Genomic DNA, 14140 nt, shown 5'->3' with positions numbered 1-14140 from the left:
CCTTTTCAGGTAAGAGATCGGGCCAGTTTAACACTGTTGCACACCTGTGCTCTTTCTTTTGCAGGAACGCTATCGACAGGACTGTAACCTCGCCGTACAGCTGCTCAAGTGTAACAAGTCCCACTTCAGGAACCATAAGTTTGCTGATGTGAGTAGCACTCTGCTGAAGTGTGGGAGAAGGGCTCATGGTCTTCGTCTGCATCTTGGTTTCTCTGCAGGGCTGTTGGCCTCTCATCCTTCAGCCTCAGATAGAGGTTGGGGGGGGCCGCTTCTGTTCCCACTCCCATTGAGAAGGCAGCACAGAGCCTCTGCCAGGTCCTCTTTCACACCAGCTCCATTTCACAGCTCAGCCAGGAGCTGTTATAAAAAGCACAATAACCTTGAATTTGATAGCCTGATGGGTGCCTGATGGAAGCTGGCAGGAGGACAGACCTCTCTCTTACCCTGCTCTGTCCTCTTCCCTTCCTCACCTGGCCACATGAAAGGGCCAAGCTGCCTGATAAGGAGTCAAGCAGCAGTGGTCTGGCCCTGCTTCACTTCTTACTCTGAGGAGAAATGTGGGAGGCAGCATTCAGGGTGTCTTTTAGGCCTCCTCAATGAGGGAAGTTGGTACCAACTCATACTCCCCCTTGTGGGGTCTGTTCAGCTCATCCTGCCCTCAGGGTGAGCAAAGACAGAGTTTAGGCCGTTCATGTTAGTAGCATCACTTCTTCAGTTGGAAGTATCATTCAGGCCCTTACCCCAGCTCTTTCCTTGCCGTACCCCTAGTCTCCATCCCTTCTTATGTTCCTCTCAGCAAAACCACGTGCTTGTCTTTTTTAACTTAGCAGGTGACCAATTTGTCACCCTCTCCCTCCCACATTGTGTCTCAAATTAGCACTCTTGAGGTCAGTGTATCAGTTACTCATATGGTAACCTTGACCTCTCTCCCAGCTGTCTCCCCTCCCTGGAGTTTTGAATTCTGTCCCCCAGAGCGCCACATCACACGTGGCTGCCACTGGAGGGAGGGTTGGTGCTGAGCAGCTGTGCAGACAGTCTGCCTCAAAGCCAGCTGTTGCCATGCAGTGTGCCCTCTGTCCCTAGCTTTGGATACAGTTTCCTTCTGGCTGTGATGGGACAGACCTTGCTGTGCCACTGAGTGGCTTGGGGACCACTGCTCTCCGCTTCATGCTGTGCATGTGTGTGATGACCAAGGTGAGGGCAGCTCGGCAGGGTGATGGGGAGAGCTGTAGTGCCCATTTGTGTGACAAGGAGCAGCACTTACCCCCTGTTGAGACCCCAGTCCTTCAGCTTTGGTAATAAACCCCATATTTGCCTCTCTGAGATGGAGGGAGTGAAGAAGTGGGTTGAGGTGGTGGAGTTGGTGGGAACAAGGGAAGGCATTGATTCTGGTCTGCGGGCAGGCTGCCAAGGCGGCATGGCTGCAATTACTGCATTCAGGGAGCACTGCGGATCCCAGCTCTGGGGGCTGTTGAGTCACTTCAGTGCAACCGCCAGCTGATTTTCCACAGATCAATAGACTGCTTCCTAGCATGCGCTGGCTGGACCTTGTCTCTGTACTTGCAGGCATGGGGGACTGAGCCCATGTGTCGCCTTTTGTTGTTCTCTTTGCAAACGGACCTGTGAACCATGGCCTAGAAACATACATGAATGTTAGGGTCAACATAAGGAGTACAAAGTACATGTGAAGGTTGGTTGGAAAGGGCAGATTATTTGGAACTTAATGGCTTGCATGGCAGCCCCCTTCTAATGTCCTTTTCCTTCTCCCTAGCTTCCTTATGAGCTGCAGGACATGGTCAATAAGCATTTGCACAGCACTCAGGAGTCCTCAGGCCCTGGTCAAGAGGCAACCCACACATTGGCTCCATCTGATGTTGTGCCCACCTCAGTCATTGCCAGAGTCTTGGAGAAACCAGAATCTCTGGTTCTGAATTCAGCCAAGTCTAGCAGTGGCAGCTGTCCCATGGCTGAGGATGTCTTTGTGCATGTGGACATGAGCGGAGCTCCTCCTGATGCCTGCAACAGCGCAGGGCAGATGGGGAAGGAGGGAGGAGATGCAGGGAAACAGCAGAATGGTGGCTGCAAGCCGCAGAGCAGCGTGGACAGCATGCCAGAGGAGGTGCCTGCCTTTGAGAAGCTAAGCCCATACCCTACACCCTCACCTCCCCATCCTATGTACCCAGGGCGCAAAGTGATTGAATTCTCTGAGGATAAGGTAAGGATCCCAAAGAACAGCCCGCTACCCAACTGTACATATGCTACGCGCCAGGCCATCTCCCTCAGCCTGGTACAGAGTGAAGACGAGAGCTGCGACAGGCACCAGACGCTCCCCAACAGCCCTGCTTCAGAAGGGCGCCGTTCAGCCTCCAGCTGTTCCTGTCAGCAGTCCCCCAAAGCAGCCAGGGCTCACGGCTCTTCCCAGAGCAGCCCGTTCAGCAGCCCTCCCCAAATCCCGAGCGCCTTCGCCAGCTCTGCCAGCTCTGAGGAGGACCTGCTGGCCAACTGGCAGCGTATGTTTGTGGACAAGGCACCCCCCACCTCAGAGCGGGTGCTGATGAACCGCACGGCCTTCAGCCGTGACACAGCCCCTGAGCTCCAGAAGAGGTTCAGCCGCTCCATGCAGGAGCTGGGTAGGGCAGCCTCGGGTTACTCGGACGGCGAGGAGTCTGCGCAGAGCTGCAGCTGGACCGTGAGCCGGGACTCGAGCATGGACACAGACAGTACCGAGTCCAGAGCCCGCAGGAGCCATTTCTCCTCAGACTATGGTACAGATTTCTCCCAAGATGAAGCCCAGAAGCTGTTGCAGGGAAGTGGTGAAGGCACTGCTGAGCCTGGAAGCCCCTCACCAGAGAAGCACAAGGACTATGTGGACCTTGGCTTGCCTGAAAGCCCAGCTGAGGAGAGAGAAATGTTGCTCCAGGGAAGCAGGGAGACCAACCAAGGAGGTGCCCAAGAGGAATGTGGAGAAGCCAGGGTCAAGCCTCCCTTCAGTCGGCCACACCGCAGCCCCAAGAGGATGGGGGTCCACCACTTACATCGCAAGGACAGTCTGACACAGGCCCAGGAGCAGGGCAACCTTCTCAGCTGAGGCAGGGCAAGAAGCAGCCACACACTGCAGAGCTGTGGGCTGCCTCCATCTGTCCACCTTCTGAGGGAGAAACCTCCGTCGGTACCCTCCTCCATGGGGGGGTGCTCTGCTCTGAAATTTTATATTTATTCTCTTCTTTTGCTACCTGGAAGAGCTGAGGTCCCCCTTCCCTGGTACCTCAGACCCACAGTACTAGCACACACAGTGCGCAGAAGCACACCCACTGCCCTGGCACACTCACAGCTCTCTTCACAGCCTCACACTGGTGCCTGTACCAGAGCCTGTTCTTGGTACCCCTCATCCTGGTGCCTGTGCCTCTTTATGCTCGCATCTTCCTTCCCCCTTCCCACTCAGGTACCTGAGGCCCTGGGTGCTCTCATGCTGGTTGCCCGCAGCTGCTCTGCTCTCACTTAACTTGTGCCAACAGGGCAGAGTGCCTCTGTGGTGGTGTCTGATTCCCTGGGAGCCCGCAGGGGCCGTGAGTGGGGCACAAGGACTCTCCCAGCGGGTGGCTGTAGGCCCTTGGGGATATGCTGGGATTGCTGGTGTCTCATTTTCCTGATGGGTTTTGTTTTTCTCAGCTGCCCTCTGGGTGGTTCTCCAGAATCTGCCTCTGCAGGTCCCCATTGCTTGGCTCCTGCGTCGGGCTCAGCACCCGGCCCCCGCTGAGGCAACGCACAGATGCTGGAGCTGTGGCGTGGGGCGTGGGTGCTCTCTGCTGAGGTGGTTCGGGGAGGCACTGCCTGCTAGGCGCTGGGGTTGTGTGTTTGTGTGTCTCCTCCCTCACACCTCTTCCCCCACTCTCTGTGCTGTTGTTTTGTTTTGAACGGTGCTGATGCTTTGCTCTTGGGTGGGCTTCTTTCTTCTTTCCAAGCCTTTGGTTTTGGGGTGTATTGTTTTTTCTTTCTCCCCGCCCTGCATAAACAGACACAGCCGTTGGCAGTCAGTCCGATGCCTGCATTGAGGGTGTGTTGAGTAGGCTCAGCTCTCAGAGCTGTGCTTCCCTCTGATCCTGGCCTCCAGCCTGCAGAAACCCCTCCAGACTCGAGAACAAAGTCTTGCCCCGGGCGAGCAAGGCATGAAGGAGATGCTACTGGGCTTTTCTGGGCAGGGCTCGGTGCAGGGCCAGTGGGGATGCGAGGGCAGCGTGCTGAGGAGCTGCTCCCTGCAGACACACTACCTCATGGCTGGGCAGCAGCCCTTTGCCAGGGTCTCCTCGCATGCCCCCTTCTCTGGCAGGGGGCTCCAGGCTGGCTCTGGTGCCTCTCTGGGGCCTCCCCTTCTGGGTAGGGCCTCTCTGTGTGTTTTTCCTAGTCTAGCGTGATATTGTGTGACTTTTCTTCGCAGTCTTGTGTGCTTGGTGTCTTGTTTCGGGGGGAGGGAAGGGGAGAGATCTGTAGATGTAGGGTTTTTAGGTTTCTTTGGAGGGCCAACAAAGCCCAGGTGTCCTATTTTAATTTCGTCCTGTGCCCTTGTCTATCTGGTGTTTTTTGGCTCCCCCAAGGGTGTGAGGCGGAGAATAGCCTGGTTCTCTGACTTGTGTCCCTTTCACACCCCGTCGGCTGTCCTCAGCCTGCTGTCTGTTTTTTGAGTTGGGTTTGTGTTGTCCTCTCACCCTATTCAATGAGGGCTCTTTGCCAGGCTGTAGGAGGGCAGCCCTCTGTCCAGGAGGGAGCTCCCGTTCATACGCTTACAGCAAGATGTGCAGCCAAGAACTGCCTGGGGGCCCTGCCCCTTGTCCAAAACCCCCATCTCTGCAAAGGGCCTGGAGCTTGCAGCTGGGGCCAGACAGGCCTTCAGCTCAAGCCTGGAGGCTCCAGGGCCTGTGAAAGGGAGCTGCAGGCCTCTCCAGCGGCTGTATTTGTTGGCTGTGTAGGTTGGTTTGTGTTCCCTGGCTTAGAGCTGCTGCCTACACACTCGCCTTGTTTCCCACCTCTAACAGTTGCGGAGCTTGATGCCACCCTCTGGTGGGGAGGTGGGACTCAGTATTTCACTACAGTATTTTGCTTGATACCTGTGCAAACAGGCTGGTGCTGAGAGCGGGAGCCTCCTCTGAGCCTGTAAGGTGTTCATCTCCCCTGTCCTGAACGTGATGTGGGGGGGCGGTCCTTGCGTTTGCTCTTATCAGCCACTTCACTGCTGCATTTCTTCTGTTCTTCTGCAGCCTTGTTGAGAGCTTGCGGCTGCCAGCTCCTGCCTCATGGACATCGCCTGGCGTTGGATGCTCACTGAGTGAGCTCCTCTGGCGCTGAGGCTGCTGGTGGCCTGCCTGTGGACAGCACAGCCACTTGGGCAGTGGGGGAGGCATTGCCCCTCAGGGCTCAGCACCATGCCCCCTGAACCCTGGCATGCTGGTCAGGGGACAAAACCCACTCTTGCTGAAGCACCTGGTGCTGATGGTGCTGGGCAGAGCCAGCCTCCCTCTGCTTTTGGTCAAGGTAGACTTGAAAGCAAAACAGTGGAGAAATAGAGGGGTGGCAAAGGGGTGCCCAGCGCCTCACCAGACACTTCTGCTTCGCAGCATTATGCTGCTGGCAGAGGCTGAGGGGCAGCGATGGCCTCAAGAGGAGCAGAGACCTCTCCCGGTGGACACATTGCCTGCCCTCTGCACTCCTTCTCCCCTCCAGCAGTATTGGCTCTGGGGCCTTGAGCTGACCCCACTTCCAGTGTCCCAACTCCAGACTGTTAATCTGTAACTAATGTGGGGTTTTTTTCTGAAATTTTCAAACTGATGTATATTTTAAGACCAGAAATAAACTATTTTAAAAGTAGGTGGCGATGGCTATAGTGTTATCTCTGTTGGTTAAGACCTGGACCGAACCAATCCTGAGCATGTGAGGGAGGAGAGTGTCATGGTACAATGTCCCAAGTTTGAACTGGTTGTGCCACCTATTAGCTCTCCCAGGGAGAGCGATCCTGTGACCTTTCCAGGAGGACCTGTGTAAGCTTTCCAGGTGGCTGTGGATTCATTGGTCATCCTCAGTGCCCACTTTGGCAGCAGCCTGGTTCAAGGCTCACCTGGGTTGGAGAAGAGGTACAGACCTAGGCAAGGAGTGATGTGTGGGATGAGCTGTGTTTTACTTACGTAAGTGTATCCAAGCTCTGGAAACTCCTCTCTGGGTCTGAATGTAGGGTGTCAGCTCAAAGATCAGACTGAGCCTGCAGACCGGAATCCATTGCTCACAACAGCACTCACGTCACTTTTGACTCAGAAGCTGACAGCAGTTTAAAAAAGGGGCAGATTATTTAACCAGGCAACTTTGAGAAACATTAAAAAACAATGTGGGCAATTTTCACATTACTTAAAGGCTGAGGAGGCTAGGCTTGTCAAAACCTCTGCAATGAAGCTGCTTGTGCTGTAAGCAGCCTCAGTGTTCCTCATAAAATTCTGCCTATCCCATTTCCAGTATTTTTGTGGCTTTCCTTCTCTCTGATCTGTGTCTTGGCAAAGGCCTCCATGTGCTGATCTAGAATAGGATGAGGTGTAGCTAATTCTTTTATTATTTCTTGGTGTTCTTGAAGCCCCAGCTCTGAGTCATGTGAGAGTATCAGTTAATTTTAGAGATTGAGTTACGTGGAACATGTAACATACCCCCTCCCTGGAGTTCGTAAGAGTTTTATAATTCTAGTGTCACTATTTTGTGTCGGGAGGGAGAATTGGGGTTGAAGCCCTCCAAACATGAGACAGGGAGTTCCTGTAGGATGCTGATAAGGACATTTGGAAGCGTTTCCTTTTTGTGTTGAATGGCGCTGCAGAGGTCGGAGGGCTCTGATGAAATTTCCTCCATCTCCCAAGTTACACTGCCAGTGCCCTTCTGACCTAGATATATGCAAAGCATAATGCAGGAAGAGTTTCTTGTTTCTTTGTCCCATAATTAATGATTTTATTCTGTGCTCCCTTGAGTAGCAGCTGCTGCCACAATTTAATCTTCTAGCCTAATCAAGGCCTTGAAACATGATCTTCCTTGCCTAGCTCCGGCAATTGGCACTTGGCAGAGCAGTGAAACCTGCAGTGCTGCTGTGGGCTGAAGCCTTTGCCAGAGGGTGCACAGCTGGTGCCAGACTCCCTGCAGATGGGCTCCAGCCTGGCCCTCTCCCTCTGGGCAGAGGAAAAGCCCAGGGGATGGCAAACTGGGCTATGCCCAACCTCCCTCTGGGGCCAGGAGCAGAACCTCCAGGGGGCCACAGCAGAGAGCTCACCCTGGAAGAGACAGAGGAAGCCCGGTGGGCAGCGGGGTGAGGGGCTGCTGCCCCCTGCCTGGCCTCTGACCCTCCCGGCAGCTCCTGCCACCAGGCAGAGTGACGGAGGAGGCTCACGCCGCCATGAGTGGTGCCGCGTCTGTGACCTTTATAAAACTCTCATCGTGACAGTGGTACAAGCAATAGAAAGAACATCTCTTATACACATCTGAATAAATACAGCCTGCGCCCTGCGGGCACAGCCGGGCGCGGAGGGGAGGGGGGAGGCAGGGCAGCGTGAGCTACACATACAGCGACTGGACAATCACAAGCGGCCGACGGGGCATGTGACAACACAGAGACGCGTGTAGAGATTTGCTCAGACCAGGCTTCGGCGCTCAGAGAGCCAAGGGAGGCATCAACGGGAGGTGAAATGTGTGAGAAGACGGCTGGGGCAGCCCACCGGAGGCAGAGGCGCTGGGGACACGCGCTCACTCAGCAGGCACAGTGCTCTTCTCGGCAGAAGCAGGCAGGGTAGCCCAGCTACATTTCTGTTTCTGCTAAGAGGCTGTCACCGAGGCCTGACGTCATCAGGACCATCTGGGAGCTGGAATCTGTGGCGAGAGAGGGAGAAAACCATGAGCCGGTTGGGCTGCTGGAGAGTGCGGGGCTGTACTCCAGCCCTAGGGGTGAGGATGAGGAATTCGAGCGCCACAGGGTGGGAAACGAACTGCTGAGAGGATTGTGAGATTAAGTAGTAACTAGGTCTACTCTGGCTATGCAGCAGAACTGAAATGATGTTTGGAGAAGGGGGAAGGCAGAGACAGCACTAAGCGCCCAGGGTGCGGATCTGCATTTGTTAACTTGGCTGTCAAGAGGAACATCAGGTCTGAACCCTCCCCACATACACTTGCAGGTGATACTGGTTGTGCTGACCCAGCTCTGCCCTTACCCAGCCCTGCACAGACCTTTAAATCTGCACTCACCATGTCTTTCCAGCTACAGAGACAGCATCCAGGTGGCACGGGCTGGCAGGCTGCAAGCCAACCAAACCCACCCAGGGTGGTGGCGTTGCCTTCCCGAGAGCAGGGACGGTAGTGGGCAAGCAGCCATTCTATGGCAGCGGCGGCCTGGAAATCCTGACTTTCTGCGCTGCATGAATGGAGGGTTTGTGCAGCCCTTCCCTGCTTGCCTCAGGAAGGTGAGGGCAGCTTGCTGGCTCTGCAACGGCACAGAGCGACAGCCAGGAACGCTGCGACTCTCCCCACACCAAGTGAATCAGCTGCAAGGAGGATGGGCACACACAGCAATTGAGAAACTCATCAGGATACCAGCTTCCCACCCAGAAGCCTTTTTAAACAGAAAAAAAAATTGTTTTTTCCTGGATGTGAGAGGGGAGGGTTTTAGTGCCTGTGTGCTTCAGATCCAGTGTCCTACACATTCAAAACTGGTGCGTGGGATCTCTGTTTTGGGGATCAATTTCTGGAAACTGGATCCAAAACTTGGCCAGAGCTGTCAGTAAAGGATTTTTTTATGGCTCTAGTAAATGAGGATCCAGATGTTTTGAGGCCCAGAGAGTGGTTGTCCTTGTTTGCTGTTAGTCTGACATGAGAATTGGGAGGGGGGAAAGACAACTAAAGGTAAAAAAAAAATCCCAGCCCTAAACCAGCAGGATCACAAGGCTTGTCATGACAATATACAGTATCATATATACTGATGATACACAACAGGCCACTGCTGTCTCCATAATATACCTTTTTTCTGTCAAAAGCCACTGCACAGACAGGCTCTGGCACCTGGCTAACCCCTCACACATTTGGGATGGAGATAGGAAGAGCTGATGCTGTGCGGATTGCAGGAGGTTATTCTGGAAGCAGTGAGGAATTACATGAGTTTTGGCTAGAATACCTGGCAAAGGCCCCCGAGATCTTCAATGCTCCTGCCCTTGAGTTTTTAGACGTTGCACAAAGATTTCGTTCCTGCAGCATCAGGGAAAACGCCTCTGAGGTACCGTTTCCACTCTTTGCAGCAGCCGCATTGTCCTTGGGAGGCTGCCTTTCCAAGCGCAGCTCAGCCCAATGCTATTTAACATGAAGGTTGCACCTGGGGGCTGTCTGTATTCCAGTTCACAGAGAGAAGGGACAGACCACATTGACCAACCCCACCACGAGAGACCAGTGACGCTGGAAACACCCCAGACACCCCAATTCCTACTCGGGTCCCAGAGCTCTTACTGTTCTGGCAGATCCAGGGGTTCTTCTCCCTGGCTGTGACTTCGCGAGCCTCCGTCTCTTCCTCTTCCTCACCCTCCGAGAGCAGGTCAGAGATCTGCTGCTGCAGCTCGGGACTAATGTTGTTCTCCGCCAGGATGAGTGTCCGTAGGGCTGTGGGGTAATTCTCTACCATGTCCAGCAAGGTCTGGGCAGAGAGTGGGATAAACAGGCTGACAAGCAGCACAAACAGCAGCTAGGCTAAGCAGAAAGAGCTTCAAAGCCCCGTGTCCCTGCAAACTCCAGCCTTCCTCTTCTTACCTCTGCCTTCCCTTGGCTTTGACCTCTCTTTGCCAGGCTTTCTGAGAGCCTGAGGGCTTCCCATCTTTCTGTGGGAAGAGCTGCGCCTGGGTCTCCTGGCTCTATTTAAAGAGGAGGGGGACTGCTCTACATCCTGTTACTCCCACGTATCCAGGCTAGTCCCCTCTTACCAGTGGGAGCTGGGGCTCTGAGAGGAGAGCCTGTGCTACCAAGCCTTGGCCCCTATCTGTCCAGGGAGCTTTAGCTCTGATCCCCAATCGCAAGTCCAACCCCTTACTTCTTCCAAGAAAACCAAACTATAAATAGAGCTGTGTGTTTCTCCCTGCTGACTGGAGGGAGATCCAGGAGCCCTAGGTCAGAGCTGTGGCTTACGAGCTCCTCCTGTGGCCTACTGCCATGGGCCAGGGGAAAGCAACATCGGCCCCGGGTGCAGGGAGGGAAGGGGGTGCATGTGGACTCTGGGAAGGGGATGGAGGCAGGTATAGGTCCTAGGGCCCCTATAGACAGCCAAGACCTATGCCCTTGAGATGTCAGTGATGCTGTAGAGTAACTGTGGGCTCTCTCACCTGGGCTGACTGGTTGGTAAGTCCTGTTCCCTCCAAGTCCAGAACTTCGAGGGTTCGACTGGAGGCCACAGCGACGGCGAGCATCCCTGCTACCTGGTCACCTGTGGGAGAAGCAAAGCAGGCCTGTCAGCAGTGCCTGCCTTCCCTCATGTAACACCAAGTGCCCTCATGGGCCTGGGGCTGTCATGGAAACATCCTCTGTGTATTTCTGCCACCAGACAACCTCCAAATCTCTGTTACCTTGGGGAAAAAAAAAAGCTGTTAACTGAGAAAAGAGACAAGGCAAAGGTACACCATTTTATGCTTATGGGAGCAGTCACTGATTATCAGGGAGAACACGAAGGAACACAGTGAAATTTGTTTTATTCCCTCAGGAACCATGACTTCCCAAATCTCCTTCTTACTGAAGGATGCGAGGGCCATTAACAGTCCCTGTAAGGCATCCCAGACACAGAATCAGAAGCCGAGTACCTCAGTCTAGGGGGAGGGTGGAGCTGGACAGGGGGCCCTGCACCACCTGATGGACTGCCTCCCTGGAAAGGCGACAGGCTTTTGGTGGTGGATGCAGCAGGACCAGGAGCGTTAAAGATTGATGCTGGTGAAGAGACAAGACTCCAGCACATTCTCCTCATATTCCCTGGCGAGTGCCAAGATACCGTAAAACTGTGACACATTCTTTTGGAAAAAAAAAAAAAAGGCTGCTGTCTGGTAACACCCTGGGGCCTTTCCTGACCAAGGGGAGGTACCTGGTCAGACAGGCAGGGCCTGGAGGGAGGCTCTGTTTCCAGAGAGGGTGAGGAGGGGAGCGCCCTCCTGATGCTCAGGGAGGCATGGCCTGGTCTCCTCCTCACCACCTTGCAGCAGAGCTGGAGAGAGTTGGTTTCTATGGCAACCAGTGCCAGGCTCTCCTCCTCCTCCTCCCTTCTCTGCCGCCTGGAAGAGGAAGGAGGGAGCGAGGGGACATACTGCATCTGCCAAGCCACTGTCGATGCCCAGGACTTCAGGAACAGGGGAGACGTGGAGGGTCAAACGTGACGACAAAGGCAGTGGAGTGGGTAAGACATAACCTTTCAGCACCTCCCCACAGGGCATGTGGCCACGTCACACGAGCAGAGCAGCGAGGCTGGCTTTCCCCACAAGCCGAGAGCACCTGGCAGGGTGAACTCACTGCCAGGGATCAGAAGGCACCTACGCAAGAAACTGCCCCATCCTGCTGGTGAAGCTCTCCTGCCCTTCTAGAGCTCAATCCCCGGCCACCCACCAGCACAAACGCTGAGAGGCCGGAGTGCTGCGTCCCCTGCCCCTCCGCCCTGCCCCCCCAGCTTACCTAGGGGGTTGTAGTCCAGGTTCAATACACGGAGCTGTGAGCTGTGAGCCACTGCAATGGCTAGGCGTCCCCAGCCTTTGCTTGTGACGCCTGGGTTGGCGCTCAGCGTTAGCTCTTTGAGGCCTGGAGAAGAGACAGAAGCCAAACCAGAGCAGTCTCAGGGGAACTAGTTCAGCTAACCAGGACAGCTTTGAGTTGTGTCCCCTGTACTCCAACAGGCTAAAGGGTTTGGTTTGCTCTGACAACCATCATCCCATATTTCACTGAGCAGTGAAATATTTAACTGCTTTCAGCAGTGCACCTCCATTTACCCATGCTGTGACTGCTCCATTTCTCTGCTCTCACAAACTGTGTCTCGCTTACCCTAAATAGCAAGCACGATGGAACAAGTAAGGGGTGTGCGTGAGGTAACTGACCAGGAGAAGGAGGTGGCATGAGGTGACAGGTTGGAGAGAGGATAACAGGGACAGTAGGCTCTGAAGCCTGCGCTGGGGAGGGGTTGCCAGTTGAGATAACAGCATGAATGACACTTCGAGCACACGGAGGAGAAGGTGCTGGGGAGAGGAGGTAGAAAGCAGCTTGAAAGTCAGGAGAGAGGGGTAGTGTTACCTCAGCACATGCCGGCTCTCTCAGCTTAACTGGCCCACTGGCCTCTGATCACTGAAGATTATCCCCTGTAAAGATCTGAGTCATGACGCTAAGGCTATGACCACCCAACTACACACTCACAAAGTGCACCCTCAAGCAGGGACAATTCCCGGCACTGACAATAAAGCCAAGTGCTTGGGTGGTGGCACACCATACATTTATCTATGGTCATTATCAACATGCAAATGCAAAATAACATATTCAAAGTCCAAGCTGTCTGCTCCTCCAGTTTCAAACACTCCCGTCATGAACCAGAAGCAACCTGTTGGTCCCTGAGCTCCAAACTGCCAGCAGGACAGATCAATATCAGAAAGACCATGCCTGCCCGAGGGAACCACTCCTCTATCGCTTGGCTTTTCTGCTTTACTTCAGTTGGGGCAAGAAATTCCTCAGCCCAGGCAAACTATAGAGCCTGCCTCCTCCAGGGCTGAGGATTCACTGCTGCATGCATCTGCTCTCTGTGAAAGCTCCACCGGTCATTGTGCAGCCCACAGCCCCTGGTGCTTACCGGACTTGGCCCCGTCAGGCGGCAGGAGCCCACAGATAAGGTTGATGCCTTCATCACCCAGCATGCAGTCTCCTAGATCCAGAGCCACCAGCGAGGGGTGGATGGAGAGAGCGGGGTTGAGGAGGGCCAAGCCTGCATCTGTCAGGGGACTCCCGTGGAGGCTGTGCAGGTAAAAGGGAAAATTACTAAGCAGCCTTCTTCCTGGGGGCTCACTCACCCAGCGGGGAGGGAGAAGCAGACGAAATGAGGAGGATGACAAATCCTAACCCCAGATGGGGGGAAAAAGCCCCGGGAAGCCTCTGCTGTGGGGGTCACCTGGCCGCTACGGTGGCCCTTCTCTCCCGGCTGGGATGAGGGGGTGCAGGGGATGCCAGCGGGGCAGGGGCAGTCCCCGACATGGGGGACAACACAGGTTGGAGGGGCTGGGATGGAAGCCAGGGCCGTGCCCAGCCCGGGGCGGGGGGGGCGGAGGTGTCTCCCTCCCAGCCGGGTGCAGGGGGAGGGGGTGACCCTCGGCAACGTCAAGGGCGCCTTTTCCTCCTCCGAGACTTAAATTCAGGGACCGGCCCGGAGCTGCGAGCCCCCGCAGGACCCGTCCCCGCCCGGGAGGCGGCCAGGGGCACACCCCCCCCCCGCCCCGCTGTACTCACAAGAGGGACTGGACGGAGCGGTTCGTCTTCAGGGCCTCGGCCAGCTGCTTGACGCGGTTGATGTTGGAGACGATGCCCAGGTTGAGGTTGAGCTGGGCCAGGGAGCGGGACTCGGCCGCCCCCCGGCAGACGTGCCCGAAGTCCCGCTCGGAGAGCTGGCAGCCCCGCAGCGACAGCAGCCGCACCGAGTTCTCCCGCAGGCTCTCGCAGATGTCCCGGATCTCCGCCCCCGACAGCGTCTCCCCGGAGATCTGGATGGACCCCGGCAGCATCTTCCCCCCGCTCGGGGAGCCGCCGTCGCCGCCCGCCGCCGCCCGCCGATCCCGCCGCGGCGGCTGGGCGCCGGGGGGAAGCCGCGATGCGCGATGCGGGCCGGGGCGGTCGCCGCCGCCGCTACCGCCGCTGCCGCCGCCGGGCAGTCCCGGCCCGGCCCACCGCGGCCCCGGGGGCGTCACCGCGCAGCCTTACCGGCGGCCGCCGGGCCGCCCCGCTCCACCCGGCGGGGCCGCCGCCCGTCCGCGGGCGGCCAGACCCGGGGGAGCCATCGGCCGGGGGCTAATCCGAACCGGCGCCGGGCTCTGAGCCCCGCGGGGCCGCGCCGCGCCGCCCCGCTGCGCCAGCATCGGCCGGGAGGGGGCCGGGC

The 14140-nt window shown here is 56.1% G+C and overlaps 2 protein-coding genes across 14 annotated transcripts in view; one reads left to right on the top strand and one right to left on the bottom strand.

Moving 5' to 3' along the window:
• Positions 1-5859, top strand: part of TJAP1 (tight junction associated protein 1) — a 42828-nt gene extending 36969 nt beyond the window's left edge. For all 12 annotated transcript variants that reach the window (XM_054195041.1, XM_054195044.1, XM_054195034.1 and 9 more), the window contains 2 exons: positions 65-148; positions 1772-5859. In XM_054195041.1, the coding sequence (XP_054051016.1) occupies positions 65-148; positions 1772-3088 (1401 nt within the window). In that variant the 3' untranslated portion in view covers positions 3089-5859. The remainder of the gene's footprint in view (positions 1-64; positions 149-1771) is intronic.
• Positions 5860-7414: 1555 nt separating this feature from the next.
• Positions 7415-13790, bottom strand: LRRC73 (leucine rich repeat containing 73). Of its 2 annotated transcripts, XM_054195047.1 has the most exons (6): positions 13498-13789; positions 12848-13008; positions 11692-11814; positions 10365-10465; positions 9502-9685; positions 7415-7881 (listed from the first exon to the last, which is right to left on the bottom strand). In XM_054195047.1, the coding sequence occupies exons 1-6, from the start codon at positions 13767-13769 to the stop codon at positions 7811-7813; spliced, it is 912 nt and encodes a 303-aa protein (XP_054051022.1). In that variant the 5' UTR covers positions 13770-13789; the 3' UTR covers positions 7415-7810. The 2 variants fall into 2 exon arrangements, with proteins under 2 accessions (XP_054051022.1, XP_054051023.1); XM_054195048.1 differs by lacking the exon at positions 11692-11814 and having other exon boundaries at positions 13498-13790.
• Between the last annotated feature and the right edge of the window lie 350 nt (positions 13791-14140).

Source organism: Rissa tridactyla, chromosome 3 (genome assembly GCF_028500815.1).
Source record: "Rissa tridactyla isolate bRisTri1 chromosome 3, bRisTri1.patW.cur.20221130, whole genome shotgun sequence".
Taxonomy (NCBI): domain Eukaryota; kingdom Metazoa; phylum Chordata; class Aves; order Charadriiformes; family Laridae; genus Rissa; species Rissa tridactyla.
The sequence above is the reverse complement of the archived record's forward strand: the minus strand, read 5'-3'. Positions and strand labels throughout refer to the sequence as shown.